Source organism: Lissotriton vulgaris, chromosome 11, assembly GCF_964263255.1.
Source record: "Lissotriton vulgaris chromosome 11, aLisVul1.2, whole genome shotgun sequence".
NCBI lineage: Eukaryota > Metazoa > Chordata > Amphibia > Caudata > Salamandridae > Lissotriton > Lissotriton vulgaris.
The window spans coordinates 198,185,131-198,203,281 of record NC_141699.1 but is presented as its reverse complement, the minus strand read 5'-3'; the positions used below and the strand labels follow the sequence as shown (position 1 = coordinate 198,203,281).

At 47.8% G+C, this 18,151-nt stretch overlaps 1 protein-coding gene across 2 annotated transcripts in view; it reads right to left on the bottom strand.

Moving 5' to 3' along the window:
* Nucleotides 1–18,151, bottom strand: part of ACACB (acetyl-CoA carboxylase beta) — a 1,895,698-nt gene that overhangs the window by 752,396 nt on the left and 1,125,151 nt on the right. For both annotated transcript variants that reach the window (XM_086943101.1, XM_086943102.1), the window contains one exon: nucleotides 9,562–9,672. In XM_086943101.1, coding sequence (XP_086799227.1) covers nucleotides 9,562–9,672 — 111 coding nt within the window. The remainder of the gene's footprint in view (nucleotides 1–9,561; nucleotides 9,673–18,151) is intronic.

Sequence of the window (18,151 nt, the reverse complement as noted above, 5' to 3'; positions counted from 1 at the left end):
GACGGGGAGCTCAAGGTGTAAGGCCTTGGCAGCCCTCATCAACACCACTGAATAAGCAGCTCCCTCCTCCGATGCCACGGAAGGAGGAGAGACAAAGCCAGGGTTAGGAGAGTCGTCCAGACCACTGGCATCCCCCAAATCACCTGTCCAGTCCACGTCATACTGACACTCACGTGACAGAGGGTCCTCAGACCCCTCCCAACCTTCTCCGTACTCTACATCATCTCCGTACTCGGAGTTAACAATGTAGACCGGCTCCTCGGGGTTCACAGGCCCCATCGGCGTCGAGCCCGGCGTCGAGCGACGCCGGTCTGACTCCGCGTCCGGATTCGGGGAGGGTATGGGGACGACGCCGGCCGGAGCCGGCACATGGGAACCGGCGCCGCGCGGGGACGGCGTCGGGGGTAACCCCGATGGAATCGGCGCCGGAGAGGCCGGCAGACCAGCCGGGGTCGACCCCGAAGGCCCATGCGGCGCCGGGGTCGGAGCCGTCGGCAGCACCGGGGCCGGAGCACCCGATGGCGTCGAGTCAGGGACACCCGAACCGCTAGGGCCCCCAGACGGTAGCACTGGGCCCGAAGGCGCCGGAAGCCCCGTCGGAGAAGTGAGCGCCCTCATGGCCATGAGGAACGCCTCAATCTCCTCAGGCGTCGCACCTTGCCCAGGGACCGGAGGGTATGGAGCAGGCCGCGCCGGCGACTCTCGCGGAACCGCGGGGTTGGGGTCACCCGAACCCCCGGCCGCGTCGCGCGAGCGTCGGGGGTACGATGACGACGCCCCGACTTCTTGTGTTTCTTACCTGAAGAGCCCGACGAATGGTGACGACTTCCGGAGCGCCCGGCGCGGCTCCGCGACCGCTCCCTCGAACGCTCCCTGGACCTCCGGCCGGACCGGGACCGCTCTCGACGCGGGGCCGACACCCGGAGCTCGAGTAGCTTGCGGGACCGCTCCCGTCTAGCCTTATTAGTCAGTGCCCGGCAATCGACGCAGGCGTCCACGTCGTGGTCGGGGCCCAGGCACCGGAGGCAGAGTCGGTGATGGTCCGTGACCGACATCGTGCGGTCACAACCGTCACAGTTCTTGAAACCGGGCATCCTACCAGGCACCAAAAAGATACAGAAAGTTAACAAACTTGGTCAAAAGACCGGAGTACTGCTCTTCGGATCTGCGCTTATTGGCGCGGAAAAAAGAAGAACTGACGTCAGCGCGCGGAGGCGGCGTCTATATACTCCAGCGACGTCATCACGGCGCACGACACCGACGACGGACGCGGAGCCGCAGGGGACGCCTGCAGGCGACGCCTACCGACGCGCAGGGGTACTGCTACGCAAAAGTTTCCGGATCCAGACTGACGCCTGGGGATATTCTAAGGTAAGGAATCTAATACTAACGTGTTTCTTTCACATCAGGGAGTTAGAGAAAGAGGCGGATGGAAGAGAACAGCAGATTAGCGCAGGAGAAGAGAACAGGGAGTTAAAGAAGGAGGTGGGGTGGAAGAGAGCAGCAGATCAGCACAGGAGAAGAGAACAGGGAGTTAGAGAATGAGGCGGGAGGAAGACAACTGCAGATCAGCACAGGTGAAGACAACAGGGAGTTAAGGAAGGAAGCGGGTGGAAGAGAACAACATATTAGCACAGGAGAAGAGAACAGGGAGTTAGAGAAGGAGGCGGGGCGAAAGAGAACAGCAGATCAGCACAGGAGAAGAGAAGCGAACAGGGAGTTAAAGAAGGAGTTGGGGTGGACGAGAGCAGCAGATCAGCACAGGAGAAGATAGCAGGGAGTTAAAGAAGGAGGCGGTTGGAAGAGAACAGATGTTCAGCACAAGAGAAGAGAACAGACCAGGGAGTTAAAGAAGGAGGTGGGGTGGATGAGAGCAGCAGATCAGCACAGCAAAAGAGAACAGGGAGTTAAAGAAGGAGGCGGGTGGAAGAGAGCAGCAGATTAGCACAGGAGAAGAGAACAGGGAGTTAAAGATGGAGGCAGGGTGGAAGAGAGCAGCAGAGCAGCACAGCAAAAGAGAACAGAGTTAAAGAAGGAGGCGGGTGGAAGAGAGCAGCAGATCAGCACAGGAGAAGAGAAGAGAACAGGGAGCTAGAGAAGAAGGCGGGTGGAAGAGAGCAGCAGATCAGCTCGGGAGAAGAGAAGTGAACAGGGAGTTAGAGAAGAAGGTGGGTGGAAGAGAGCAGCATAACAGCACAGCAGAAGAGAACATGGAGTTAAAGAAGGAGGCGGGTGGAAGAGAGCAGCAGACCAGCACAGGAGAAGAGAACAGGGAGTTAGAGAAAGAGGTGAGTGGAAGAGAACAGCAGATTAGCGCAGGAGAAGAAAACAGGGAGTGAAAGAAGGTGGCGGGTTGGAAGAGAGCAGCAGATCAGCACAGGAGAAGAGAAGAGAAGAGGGAGTTAGAAAGGAAGCAGGGTGGAAGAGAGCAGCAGATCAGCACGGGAGAAGAAAAGAGAATATGGAGTTAGAGAAGGAGGTGGGTGGAAGAGAGGAACAGATCAGCACAGCAGAAGAGAACAGGGAGTTAAAGAAGGAAGTGGGGTGGAAGAGAGCAGCAGATCAGCACAGGAGAAGAGAAGAGAACAGGGAGTTAGAGAAGGAGGTGAGGTGAAAGAGCAGCAGATCAGCAGAAGTTAACAGGGAGTTAAAGAAGGAGGCTGGGTGGAAGAGAGCAACAGATCAGCACAGAAGAAGAGAAGAGAACAGGGAGTTAGAGAAGGAGGTGAGATGGAAGAGAGCAGCAGATTAGCAGAGGAGAAGAGAACAGGGAGTTAAAGAAGGAGGCGGTGGAAGAGAACAGCAGATCAGCACAGGAGAAGAGAAGAGAACAGGGAGTTTGAGAAGGAGGTGGGTGGAAGAGAAGGAGGCCAATAGATAGAGGGAGGGCGATAGAGTGAGGGCAATAGATAGATAGAGGGAGGGCGATAGAGTGAGGGCGATAGATAGATAGAGGGAGGGCGATAGAGCGAGGGCGGTAGAGTGGTAGAGCGAGTCAGGGCGGTAGAGCGAGTCAGGGCGGTAGAGCGAGTCAGGGCGGTAGAGCGAGTCAGGGCGGTAGAGCGAGTCAGGGCGGTAGAGCGAGTCAGGGCGGTAGAGTGAGTGAGGGCGGTAGAGTGAGTGAGGGCGGTAGGGTGAGTGAGAGCGGTAGAGTGAGTGAGGGCAGTAGAGTGAGTGAGTGAGGGCTGTAGAGTGGTAGGGTGAGGGTGGTAGAGTGAGGGCGATAGAGTGAGGGCGATAGATAGAGGGAGGGAGGGCGATAGAGTGAGGGCAATAGATAGATAGAGGGAGGGCGATAGAGTGAGGGCAATAGATAGATAGAGGGAGGGCGATAGAGTGAGGGCGATAGATAGATAGAGGGAGGGCGATAGAGCGAGGGCGGTAGAGTGGTAGAGCGAGTCAGGGCGGTAGAGCGAGTCAGGGCGGTAGAGCGAGTCAGGGCGGTAGAGCGAGTCAGGGCGGTAGAGCGAGTCAGGGCGGTAGAGCGAGTCAGGGCGGTAGAGCGAGTCAGGGCGGTAGAGCGAGTCAGGGCGGTAGAGCGAGTCAGGGCGGTAGAGCGAGTCAGGGCGGTAGAGCGAGTCAGGGCGGTAGAGCGAGTCAGGGCGGTAGAGTGAGTGAGGGCGGTAGAGTGAGTGAGGGCAGTAGAGTGAGTGAGGGCAGTAGAGTGAGTGAGGGCAGTAGAGTGAGTGAGGGCGGTAGAGTGGTAGGGTGAGGGTGGTAGAGTGAGGGCGGTAGAGTGAGGGCGATAGATAGAGGGCGATAGATAGAGGGAGGGCGATAGATAGAGGGAGGGAGGTGATAGAGAGAGGGAGGGAGGGCGGTGGAGTGAGTGAGGGCGGTAGAGTGAGTGAGGGAGGGCGGTAGAGTGAGTGAGGGCGGTAGAGTGAGTGAGGGTGGTTGAGTGAGTGAGGGCGGTAGAGTGAGTGAGGGCGGTAGAGTGAGTGAGGGCGGTAGAGTGAGTGAGGGCGGTAGAGTGAGGGCGGTAGAGTGGTAGAGCGAGTCAGGGCGGTAGAGCGAGTCAGGGTGGTAGAGCGAGTCAGGGCGGTAGAGCGAGTTAGGGCGGTAGAGCGAGTTAGGGCGGTAGAGCAAGTCAGGGCGGTAGAGCAAGTCAGGGCGGTAGAGTGAGTGAGGGCAGTAGCGTGAGTGAGGGCGGTAGAGTGGTAGGGTGAGGGCGGTAGAGTGAGGGCGGTAGAGTGAGGGCGATAGATAGAGGGAGGGCGATAGATAGATAGAGGGACGGCGATAGATAGATAGAGGGAGGGCGATAGATAGAGGGAGGGCGATAGATAGATAGATAGAGGGAGGGAGGGCGATAGATAGATAGAGGGAGGGAGGGCGATAGATAGATAGAGGGAGGGAGCAAAAGAGTGAGCACAACGTGGAATGGGGAGAAGCAAACCGGCAAGAAAGCAATGTAGGGGATAGAAAAGACACACAAGGACAAGCACAACACTGAAGGGGTGGAGACAGTGCCATCTTAACGCATGGGCACCCCGGGCAGTTGGCCGGGGGGCTGGTGAGCATAAGGGCACTATGCACTCATTTTGCATTAAACATTTTCATTCCTGTGTGTGTGGTTGTTTAGGCAGGGCCCAGTGCCCTACTTTGCCTGGGGGCCTATAATGCTGTTAAGACGGCCCTGGTTAAGAGAGAAGCACACACATAAGAGCAACTTGGATCACAGTGGAGAGGCGAAGAGAAGTACATGAAGGAGAGGCGAGGAAGGTATATGCACTCATGGAGTACTTAACCCAAAAAAAAAAGACTGCCTGAAAAGTAAGCATTGGAAAGAAGCACGTAAAGAGGCCAGCCTTCAGTGGAGGGAGATACACAAGAAGAGGAAGTAAACAACACACAACCAGTCTTCGAAGCAGGGTTGACTCTGTTCATCTGTCGCTCCGTTAAAAGCATACCATGTACTGCAATGAACACTACGTTTTCATATTCCCACTGCACAGCAATCAATCTGTAGACAAATTAATTTTATGCTAATATGAATCTTCCCAGTGAGCTCTCACAGCTGCATCCTTCTCAACATTCACATATTGATTTCCATGCTATAGACAAGTATACTGGATACATAGATGCATTGTTTCATGTAAGGGGAAGCTACTCAAGAATAAACAAACTTCAATGAAAACAAAAGAGTAATGATTTGAAAATAGTTGTTTAAAATGCGGATCTTTTAGGGCAACAGAGAGCCCTTTTGAATGAAAGGATGGCAGTGGTGAGGGTGGTAGTAATTAGGGAGACCTACCAAAAAGGTGATATAAACGCCTTAGTGTTGGTGCACCATATCAGGCACTATAAGATTAACAAAAGGATGAATAAAAGCAAAGAGGGAGAAACTCCCATGTCGGTGGTGGGTTGTAATGAGGAGAAAGAGTGTGAGACGGGGAGGGGGAAAAGAGGGGCAATACAGCGGGGTAGAGAGAGAATGGAGGTGATAAAAAAAAAAAAGAAACAGAGCGCGAAAGGTGGAGGAAGAAGGGGACAAGGGGCACAGAGACAGGGAGATGGTGTGATTGTTAGAGGAGTGACAGTCAGATGGAAAGATACACAGGATAAGAAGACGGGTGAGAGGGACAGCAAGCGGCAGAGATCAACGTGACAGATGTCGGGTGCAATAGAAAGTGAATGTGTGTGTATGGGAATGTGGGCGAGAGAGAGTCAGAGAGAGACGGAGAGAGTCAGAGAGAGACAGAGAACCATTGAGCGCTTTGGTAAAAAGATCGGTGGATGTAAGGCCCACTGCACTCTTGTGCACACGTCACCAGAGCCCTCCAGTTGTCACAGCACGGCCAAAGCAGCTGCACTCTCCCCTCACCACATCGACATACATCTTGAAAGCCTTCTGATAAGGTTACAGGTGACCCCAAGCACACCACACGCGTGCACATCACACGTGCACATGACTGCACTACACCTTTTCCCCCCTAGTGATGCATCTATACAGACCGGGGATGGACACCCAACCACTCCGCTGAGAGGAAACGTCTTCAGCACAGCCAAACACACAGCGCACTACAAAATAAGGAACGCCATTGGATGGATTTCACAACTCACATGGACCATTATGAACCACTAGAAAACTAGGAATTCATCCAATCTCTACGACCCAAGCAACTGTTCATAACCCATCAACGGTAATGCCGTAACTTAGTGAAAAGGGCGCAAGACCAAGGAAGTGCTAAGAATACAAATCACAAGAAGAGGATGCTAAACAAACGCTGTCAACGTAACACAACTCATAGCAAAACCATGATAGAAGTAATGGGCTACAGAAAGGAGAGAAGGCACACACAGGAATCAGGGAAAGAGGGAGAGAAACATGGGTGCAAAATAAGGCAGCGAGAGATACAGCACACAAACAATCAAGCACAGTGAGGGGAACTGGAGAATGTAAACACAGAAGGAAAGAGAGCGAATGAGAGGAAGATAAAGAATTGAAGTGGGAATGAGAAAGGTCAAAGGAGAGGGAACGGGGAGAGGGTGGGAGGGATGAGAGAGAAGACAAGCGGCAGGGGGGGGAGGCGGGAGGCGGGGAGCGGATCCCTTTGAAGTAGCTCATGGCCTTGCGGCCGTGATAAGGTAAAGCAATTAGGGGGAGGTGGGAGGGAGGCTGATGGCTTTGTGTGAAGCAGGCAGGTGGCTCGGGAAGCAAATGGAGAGCGCGTGCACGTACACACATGCACTCGGCAAAATCCACCTTTTAGCTTTCTGGTTTAACGGCAATAGGTCTCTCTACGAAACCTAAAAACCAGTATTCACCCGCACTCTGTCCAGCAGCGTGAGTAAAGCAGTCATCAACACACTGAAGCAAGACTTCAGCGCTTCGCCGTGAAATTGATCCCAAAAAAATAAAAGAAGCTTGTGAGTGGTGCCGCTCGCGTGCTACTGCGAGCATATGTCTTCAATTATGGCGGCCGTGTCTGGCCTCCATAACTGAAACATATGGGCTTTGATGTGCGCAACAGACACTAATGGCCATAGGCGGAGCAACGCGACCGCCTATGGCCTATTGCGTGTTCTGTTATAAAACAGCACGCATGCAAAGCCCAATCAAAATGAAATGCACATGCACGAGCTGTGTGGAATTTCAATGTCCATTTTTGAAACCCTAGTAAAAGGGCTATTCGCTCACTTCCCTTGCAAGCCCTAAAAACGAGTACCCAAAACAATGCAGTGGAAGGACACAACAGATCTAATTAAAAGAGTGAGAATGAAATGCTCCTGGGCGGGACAAAAACATGAACAGAGAGGAAACTTAATCAAGGGCAGACAACTGCATTAGTTAACAAAGCCATCCAATCTTGAACAAGGGGCCAAATCAAATCCCCAGCCTTGGACAATTAGTAGGCACCCATGGGCCTGCAGGGAAAGTACAGGGAAATAGGCATCTTGCAGGTCCAACGCTAACTCCAGTCTCCAGGGCAGATAGAACCTGAATATTTCCTACTGCAGTAAGAAATTGAGAGGTAGGAAATCAAACATAGGACAAAGGCCTTTTCCCTTCTTCTGCACTAAGAAATTGTTTCTGATGCCAGGACTCTTACCTAAAAACAGCCTGAGCTTCCTCCAGAAAAATGGATAAGTGCTTCTCTGAAAGCTGCTCAGGTGTAGATAGAAAATCTGGCAGATCGGAAAAGAAAGGCAGACAATAGCTCCTTTGAACTATCTGCAGAACCCACCTTTCAGATGTTATGGCCTGCCACATGAGGAAACAATGACTGATTTTGCCTCCCACATGGTGGTCATGGTTTGGCTAAGGGCAAACTAAAGCTGCTTGGAGGCTGCTGCCTGAGGGGTAGCAGTCTCCAAGGGGAGAGTATGATGGCCTGAGGGCCTGGAGGACGCCTGCTGGATCCCCGAGCCAGATTTCAAAAGGACTGAGGTGCTTGTTCCTGGGGTGGTGGACCTTGGCATTGTGGCGATGCCACCAAAGGGGGCATAATTGTTTGGGATATTGTCTGGTGGATGAGGAGAGACCAAAGGAGAGAGCTGTGGCTCTGCTTTTTTCAAAACTCTCAAGTGAAGACTCAGCCTCCTTACCAAATAGGCGAGACCTATCAAAAGGCATATCCATGAGTGACACCTGAATGTCACCCTAGAAGCCTGAGGATCTCATCAGTGCATTGAGTTGGAGCACCACACTATACTCAATTGTTCTGTCTAAGCAGTCCGTATTAAACCGTCTTGCTAACTTATTTGGCCGTTTCATAGCCATTTTGAATATTTTGAGTCACGTTGGCATGGAATTCCTCCGGACTCCCAGTAAGATCTCTGCGACCATGTCTCATAGTATGGGGAACACGTATCCAGCAAGCAAGATAAGAACATCGGTCTCTCCAAATGCCTCAATACTCTTCAACACTGTCTGAGGTGGTTGAGGGTAAAGAATCAGGATCTTCCCCAGAAATTCGGGGTGTATCACAATCCTGGGAACGAGACCAACAGACACCCTGATGTTGTTGCACCATCTCGGAAGAAGATTGGCTTAGCTGGGAGGATGCCCATTTGGACTTCTTATGTTTCATCTTGGACCTTGACATAACCGAACACTTGGACCATGACAAGTACATATTGTGGGAGCGGCCCCAAGGGCAGAAACAGGTCTGCACTCTAGACTATGAGTGGGGGGCGGGGTTTACATGATGTCCTGCGGTGTTTGCCGATGTACTGCTTGGCTTCATGATACCGGATTGCCTTTAGATGCATAAGTGCACACCCCTCACACAACTTGGACTGAACCCAAACACCAGAGATATACCTGGAAGCAATTTCTGCTTATGACAGTGCCTACAAGGTTTAAACCCTGTAGTCTTATGACAATTTCGTTTGCACACTGGAGAAGATATGGGGGGGAAGGGGGCTTATCATTTGGTGAGAAAAAGTTGGGAGCTTGATCCACATCCACATACAAAGGCGCAAAAAGAACAGATCGGGAGACAATGCTCTTGGGTGGCACTTGAATGATAATCCAGCTGCCACTTCTGGAGCAGAATCGATGCAGAGCCGCATGACACCACCTAATGGCGTTACAGGGGCTACTCTGAAAAGTCTTTGGGATCCAGTCTGGCGCCTGGGGATATTCAAAAGGTGCGGAAATGTGGTCAGAAGTATCCATCAGAAAGGAGGTTATGGTTGCTTTTCTTTGTAATGTCCAGCTCCTCATTTCATATATGCCAGATAGTTAATTTATACCATGCACCACTCTTTAGTTTCTCAGTTATGGAAGTGTCTTAGGATCAGTAAAGGGGAGCAAACTGAACCATCTTGGATTGCCTGGGGGTCACTGGTGGTAAGGCATATGTTTCACCATCATCATGCTATCATGATCTCATTCATAGGCATAATTATCCTAGCTATGAACATAGCCTGCACTTAAGTTATAATACAATTATTTGATATAGCATATTTAAAGGAACTCAGATTAGCTGAAGGAGTTTCAAGGGTATCATTGCAACCAAAGTATTATGTGTTCTAAAATCTCATAAAAATGTACAGAAAACCAAGTGAGCATCTCTGCATATCAGGAAAGTAGTACTGTTGAACAATTACCTTATTCAAAGCGTTGGCTCCGGTAAGAATAATGTGAGAATTCTCCACCTGTATCACACGCTGACCAAGTCTTACCAGGTATGCTCCGATTCCAATAGCCCTACATGTCACCTGAAAAACAATGCAAACCCAAATTCGTCCATGATATTTTACTTTCTGAAAAAATTGTATTAGTTCACTTTAAAGATTACACAGTGTGGTAGGCATTGCAAGGATTTACTGAAGAGAAGGCTTACAAAAAGTTTAACCTTGTTGTACAAAATGAAAGTCTAGTCCAAGAGGATTGAACAGTCTCCTCATTAACAAGGCATATGGTAGGAAAATAACAGCACAATATTACTACCACACCTGAACATTTTTTACTAAGATACCAATGTTATTGTAGTGAAGGCTGAGCCTCGTTTGCGCACATTGCTATGTTAGCATAGGCTTATTAGAAGTTTAAACGCCATTTTACATTTTGCTGCTTTTGCACACGACACTACATATAGCTGTTGTTGTAAGTTAGGCTGCGTGAATTACATCACATGAGAAAGAATTGTTTTCGGCATCCCTAGACTTACATCGCGACTCTAGTCTGCACAGTGAATGTTAAAGCCTTCAAGGTTATCATAACAAGGTAGCTGTGTTCGGGCTGATCGGCTCACGTTTTAGACATAACATACATGCAGCTACAGCCAACAGAGATTCTGGCACCTTTAATATTACACTGTAGGAATGATTTCAGGCACTTGGAAGAATTCCGTTTACAGAGAGCTTTTGCAGATCCTGAGGTAATACATTCCTGCTGATGTTAGATATGGGTCCCCCACACAAGCCTAAGAGACCTTCTATATTTTATAAAACATAGTTCCTATCTTGGGAGGGTGATATACTAGGCGCTATAAGACCTGTTTTCACCATCATTGTAATATGATTTCTCCTTTAGTGTTTTATGGAATTGTAACAATGCTGATCATATTATTTTTAATCATATGTCTGCTTATGTTAGCAAAGATACTGCATCTTAGAGCAAGTCGTTAAAATAAATATTTTAACCTTTCCCGTGTCTCTTTTTACTCCTGTTATGGACTGCTATGAGAATAACAAACCAAAGAGTGTTCTTGCTTCCCACGATTCCTGAGTATAACCTAAGTCCAATGTTCTGGGTTGCCTAATCATTGGTTCCTTTGCTATAGGACGAAGAGCTAATGTGACACTGATGCTAGTCGGTTAGGGTTTCTAGGTACTGAGGTGAGTTTGTTGGTCCATCACAATTCACTGAGGTCCTGTGTCTCTATGCACAGTTCTGTGTAGAAGCAGAATCCCTGCAACATTAATACTTGCCTCAGTGTCTTCCAAAACCAATAAGTTTAAGCAAGGTTAAATATCGAAAATCATTTTCACATTGATTCACAAACTGACCGTGGGCTTGTCGAGGTTTTTAAACGCAACTTTCTCCTTCACAGTATTTCAGAAAAATAAAAAAGGTCTCCTTTAAAACCCTGTATGCAACCCAAAATAGTGTGAAACACAGAGCAGATAAAATACCACAACAAGCCAAGACACCCTTATTCAGAAGGTAAAACTATATTTACCATTTTAATAGAAAATTCAACAATCTCAATCTTTTAAGTTGCATTCAACACTATAGATCATGGAATCTTGGTTGATTGTTTATCAAGGGTGACCAGTGTGTCAGACCTTTCTATCAGCTGGTTTCACAAGGGTTAAAAGCTGAGACTCCTTAGCACCTGAACTATTTCAAGGCTGCCCCCTTTCCCTTAACATGTGCAATGCACAAGTTACTACTTGTGTAACGATATATCTGTAAGAGACATTAGTTAGTGATAGATTCCTTACCTTAGAATATCCCCAGGCGTCAGACTGGATCCGGAAAGTTTTGCTTAGCAGTACCCCTGAGCGTCACTAGGTGGCGTCCTGTGGCTCCGCGTCCGTCACTGGCGTCGTCAGCGCTGAGACTAAAACACAGTGGGTACTTAGGCGCCACCCATGCGTGCTGACATCAGTTCTGGACACGACTTTCTGTGCCGAAACGCAGGGACATGCAAGATACTGACCATAGGTGCATAAACCTAGGGCCCTGAAAGGGGCTGACCTTAACCCTAGTAATCAGTTCGCAGAATGGGGAGGATGGGTGGGGTGGTAAGGAATCTATCACTAACTAATGTCTCTTACAGATATATCGTTACAAAAGTAGTAACTTGTGCATCTGAAAGAGACATATTAGTGATAGAATCCTTACCTTAGAATAGATACCCCAGCAATACCAACCGGGTGGTGGGTCTGCGAACGAAATTACACCAGAAAGTCACGGAGCACAGAACAGCCAAAGAAGCCGTCTATCCGGACCCGACTGTCAAGGCAGCTGTGCTTGGTAAACATGTGCAGCGAGGCCCACGTGACTAATTTCCTGCAAGGGAACCCTGCATCCCAAGGCAGTAGTGGCTGCAGTTGTCATGGTCGAAACATGCTTTGATGCACACAACGACCCACCGGGAGATGGTCCCTTTGTGCACGGCTCAACCTTTTTTGGCACCCACGTAGCCAAAGTCTCCAGTTTATTATGGGGAAGCAAACTGGCACGGATCACTCAAGACAAGCTGGTGCGTAGCTGGTACGATGGGGGGATAGCCCTTCCCAGCGTGCAGCTGTATTACTGGGCGGCGCATCTTAAAATAATCAACTACTGGCTGCATGCCCCACATGACGAACCTGCGTACCAAGGGGACAGGTGGGAACTAGAGGAGGACGGAATGCTGTCAGCTCTATATAGCAAACGTAGGCCCCCCTCCTTGATTGGCCCCACTGCACACACAATTCACATATGGTATCAAGCGCAGGCTCAATTAAAATGCTTAGGCGCTATCACACAAATGACGCCACTCTGGGATTCACACAGGCTTGGGTGACTTCGGAATAGTAAAGGATTTACAAACTGGGATAATGTTGGTATTTCCACAGTGGGTGATCTCTGGAAGAGGGGAGTGGTGGTCGAGTTTTGGCACTTGGAAACACAGTATGGCATGGCGCAGACAGAGAAGTTTAGGTATCTACAAATCCGGCATGCGCTTCAGGCAAACCTAGCATCAGGCACGACCATACCAGAGGCTAATCAATTGGAGGACGACATCCTTTACGTACCGTAAATTAGTCAACAAACTACCCGATCCGACGACCTAGCTGCGCCAAAAATGGTCCCGGATGTGGGTGACTTCAACAAGTCGGAGTGGCAAGAGGCACTATCATCGCCGCGTGAAACGGCCATACCCGCACGGTTCAGACTGGTCCAACTTACAGTATTACACCGCACGTATTATACTAGAACGACACTCTATGCAATTGGGTAAGCTCAACACCAATATGTGGGGAGGAGGGTACATTTTTTCACACCTTCTGGGGTTGTCCTAATATTGCAGCGTACTGGGCTAAGGTAATGCGCACTATATCTCAGACTGTGGAAATTTCGGTACTGCTAGAACCAAGACGGTGTCTGTTAAATGTTTGGGAGCCCAATGACCTCACCCACCAAGAGCAGGATTGGGCAATGTTGGGTATGGCATTTGCTAAGCGTAACATTGCTATGTTGTGGGGGTCGGGTGAAACACCTACGCTCTGGAAATGGTGCAAGGACATGGACGCGGCAATGGTGGCCAAAAAGGTGGTTTTTATCCATCGTGGTTGTCTCCGTAAGTTGGAGAGGGTATGGGGAGCATGGAACAAGTTTAGAGGATATATCTGTGACCCTACAGAATTTGGATACTTACATTGCGGATAAATGGATGTTTTTGTTGGAAATTAGCCCAGCAGTCCCGAATAGGATTTCCCCTCATGCCACAGGAATAGTGTGGCTTGGAAGTATCGCCGCACTTAAAATATCAATAAAGTGAATTTGTTCAGCCGTGAACAAGTCGCATGTGCAACCATACTGAGGCGACGAAAACACGTGTTGGCTTGGGAACTGTTCGCTTAATGGAAACATGAAGACCTATTAAAAGGAAAAGGGAAAAAAGGAGAACATACGGATTGATTTTTGTGTTTCAAATATTAATAACATCCGAAATTACCAGTTGAATTTTACGTGTGCTTGGGTTTATATTTTATGATGTCTTGTTGCTTTTGTCACAAAACCTAGGGAGGCAGGTGGTCTCTCTAACCCTAGAGGACCGCCACGAGTAAGGCTTTTGTCAGAATATCTGGTGTCATTACCTATAGGCGCCTATATCCTATTTCTTATACCACCGAATCTAACAAAACTACTACTAAGCACTCCAGTAGATCACTTACAAAGAAGGAGAACAATATAGGAGCAAGCAGGCATCACTGCTTCAGGCCATTCGAAGTAGGTAACTTGTCGGTTAAGCTCTTCTCTCCTCCCAACTGGACTCTGCACCATGTTTTTGGATGCAAAGCTACAATTAATCTTAAGTCATCAGGGATTCCCATTTTCTCCAATTTCGTACACAGGGTAGGTCTATCGACCTTGTCAAAGGCTGTTGGAAAGTCAACAAACAGGTTGTAGACTACATGCGACTTTGTTATAACATATTAGATGATTCTCTATTAAAAAATTCATCCAGATTTGCTCTGTAGAACTCAAGAAGATACTTTCCCCATTTGTTTTGGGAAACCGGAGATGCGTTTAGAGATTTTCTGCTTCCATTTGCTTTGGTGATTAAGCGCCAGAATAGCAAGTTAACTTTTGCGAAACTGCCACCTGCAGATCTACCCTATTTGTTATGTTATGTTATTATGAGTTTGTAAAGCGCTATATCACCCAGGGGTATCTAAGCGCTATCAGCGGAAACACAACATTAGTAGGCGAAAAAAGCGGATCACAGAGGCCCCCATGTCTCCGCAAAAAGCACTGTCTTCAGCTTTTTCCTGAACAGCAATAGGTTTGTTTCCTTCCTGAGTTCAACCGGGAGAAGGTTCCAGTCCAGGGGGACAGTGCTAGAAAAGGCTCTGCGGCCACTGGATGTGAGGTTGTACCGAGGGCAAAGTAGGTTACATGCCTCAGCTGACCGGAGAGACCTAGTGGGAAAATACCTAGGGAGCCGATCTTTAATATATTTGGGGGCTGAGCCGTAGACCGCTTTATGAGCAATGCAGAGACTTTTAAATTTAGTTCTTTGGGCGATGGGTAGCCAATGTAAGCTGCGAAGTAAGGGAGTAGCCCGAGTGTGCCTGGGTTTATTAAAAATGAGTCTCGCCGCATCATTCATTACGACCTGTAGTCGGGCCAGAAGGTTGTTTGGGAGGCCCTAGTAAAGAGAGTTACCGTAGTCCAGCCGTGCCAGAACTAAGGCGGAGACCGCCAGCCTCATGGTGGAAAAGGATAGAACTGAGGAGAGTTTCCTCAGCTAGCGGATCAGACTCGCACAGACGCCGACCACAGATGATACCTGCTGAGTCATCGATAGTCGGGCATCGATTTTGATGCCCAGACTTTTAACTGCTGGGGCTGGGGCTTGGAGTGGCCCCAATTCAGCCGGCCTGAACTGGTCGCACCATGGATTGGCAGCTGTAGTGATTGCCAGGACTTCGGTTTTATCTGGATTTATTTTTAAAGAGTTGTTCGACATCCAGCTGATTATAAATTTGAGAATGTTCTGCATTCTCAAATGAGCCTGAGCAGTGTCCTCAATCTGAATCAGGATTTGTGTGTCGTCTGCATAGTTGTAGACTCTACAGTCCATCCTGTTCAGTGACGCGATCAGTGGCTGAAAGTATATGTTTATATATTTGTGTCCATAATTTTTTTTACTCTTATTGAGACACTTCCATTTCTTCTGTAGAGTGGAGATTTATTTCTTCCTGAAGGCAGAGAAGCTTAAGAATGCGGTCTAATTAAATTCAGTATTGCATGGTTGCTACTTTGAGTAAACTGGGTACTCAGGTACTGAGATTTCTGAACTACATCATAGATGCAGATAACATAATCTAAGATAGGTGGGCCAAATACTCCCATTCTTGTAAACTTTTTGGGACATCACCTTCTGTTCTAAAGTTAAGGATTACTCCATTAATTCTGTTAACTAATTCTAATAGCATTTTTCCTCATTTCTTGCCTTTTATGGACTCCCTGGAGATTGGATTTGAAAAGGACCGTATTTGACAGGATCTTTTCTCCTGAATGCTGTTATCATGCTATTAAAGATTTTCACATTGAAGTCCCCCATGAGAAGGATTTGCATATTATCACCGGTTTCTTTAGTTGATTTAACTAGCTCGAAGACATTTACCAGTAGAGAATTGGATTCCAAGTCGGGAGGAACGTAGATGTTTAACAAGGGATAGTGTATCTGCACAGAAGGGACTTTCCTTTGGAATTTTTTACTTGATGCACTGGACATTTTTACAGGGTAAGTGGATTATTTCCAAGTCCACTTGATTTTCTCTGATAACAGAATTGCTAATCCACCCTATGAATGGCCACGTCTTTCCTTTGCTGCTGGAATTTCGAAGACAAAGTAGTCCTTTTGATCGAATTTATTTGAGACCCCGGTCTCTTGAAGGCAGGAAATTGCAGGAGAAGTTTCGAACAAACTCGATAATTTTGAAGATTCAAACCCTGTCATATTCCAGGAAACAATATCAACAATCTCGCTAAAAAGAGAGTTTGGATCCTCTTCCCTGTCTATTACCATCTAGAGTGCTTGCGATCCAGGACCAAGAATTACTTTTAGGTGATTTTACAGTATTAGGGGGGGTATGGTTCCAGATCTGCCTGTCTCCATCTTCAAGACAAAGTGCTAATATATCTACGGTTGCAGAGCATGGATGGACTTTCTGATGATTACTTTGTGATTGATGTAGTTGTGCCCTATGTAACTCCGACTTTGTGATTGATGTAATTGTCCCCTATGTAACTCCGTAGAGCTTACGGAGACCACTGATGTTATTTTAGGATGGACTTCAATAACGTCAAATCCATTTGTATGCAACATTTCACTTTCTTTTAACACTATTGGTGGAATCGCATTTGACCAGTAATCTACTCTTGCTGTAGCCGCATCAGACTTATATGGGAAAGAAACAAGTTTTATTTCTGGAGATGAGAGTGATTGCAGGGTATGTAGATTATGTAGAAGGTTTAGATCCGTTGGTTATTCAAAGGATCGTTGCTGGTAGCGAAGACCCTCGAGGATTACGTCCACCAGGCCATCTTGGTTGGCCACGCCGCCATGGTATATTTTTTTATGCATTACCAAATCTGTGTGTTGCTCAAAATTACTGCCATTTTTCTAGTGGTTCTAGAGCAATGACACAGAATGTTCACTACAGGACCACTTTCCGAGTACCGCATGTCCGAGTATCGTCATGTCAGTAGAATTGCCATCCAACACTATCAGTCATATTCATAAACATAACCATGCCTATTTTATGTACTTTATTTGTAAGTATCTACAGAGTAAAATAGAACAAAATCACCAAAAACAGCAACATCCCCAAAAGACAATCCTGGGTTCAGGCCACTCTTCGCATCAATTATCATTGGTCAAGTCTTATAGATGAAGTAATCCACACTACGTTCATATCCCCCCCCCCCACATAAACGTTAGGCTGTCCAACACAGCAGGATTTAATATTCTCATAGTCACATCATATCTTCATCTCTGTATGCCCACCATTTAACTGATATATGGTCACGTTTCTGGCTCCTTTGTATATTGGCTTTTGCAGTGCACTGCATATTTGCATACTGGGTTTCCATCTGGAAATACTGGGCTGATTAGGGTTCCTCAAGTTCGGGAAATGTCTCTCTTCCCAACTTCTAGACAGAAATGCATAGGAACTTTTTCATCATGCATCAATTCCTCATCCTTGACCAGGTTTACTAGAACTATGTTTGAAGTGAGGTGTATTCGGTGACTCATGACTGTTTGTGTGAAACCCTCCCCAAAAAGTCGGACAATTCTGCATGACTAGGTTAAAATGTAGAAACTCCACGACCTTTGTAATGCATTGGAGACAGGATGGTTTGGAGCTTCTCTGCATCCACCACACATGTTGGTAGGGTCAAGTAAATTCTGTGTAGGTATTTAAATTGCACTAAAGAATAACAAGTTGTCATTGCAGACTGCCTGGGGGCAATCAAAGAAAACAACCACTCGTCGTCCCTTAGAAAGTGGAGACCTTTTTAATGCTTTCCCCTTAATTAAGAGATTCATATAGTGCCAATATTCTACCCCAGGAAAGCAGGTAGGAAATGGTGAGTTTGGCCTTTAGAGAGTTATAATCCAGGCTTTTTGTGTTGCACATTACATTCAGGAAGACTGCATGACACAATTTAATGTATCAAAAGAACTGTGAGTGTCCATACATGAAGTCAGCAGCAGGTTGTTATGAAGGAGTGGTGACTGGAGGCCTCTGTTCATACTCCCCTGGGGGGCCATTTCTCCTACTCTGTAGCACTAGTCAGTGCGATCCCCCTCAGCATGAGCTTCCCCATTGGGGAGAGTAGGTTGGCAAGGAGCCCACCTCAAAATGCTTCTCTGAGGTATATCACTCACAATAGCTTTTGCATAGATGGGGGAGCCAGGCACACACCAAGAGATCACGAGGGCAGGTGGCTCAGATCTTTCCT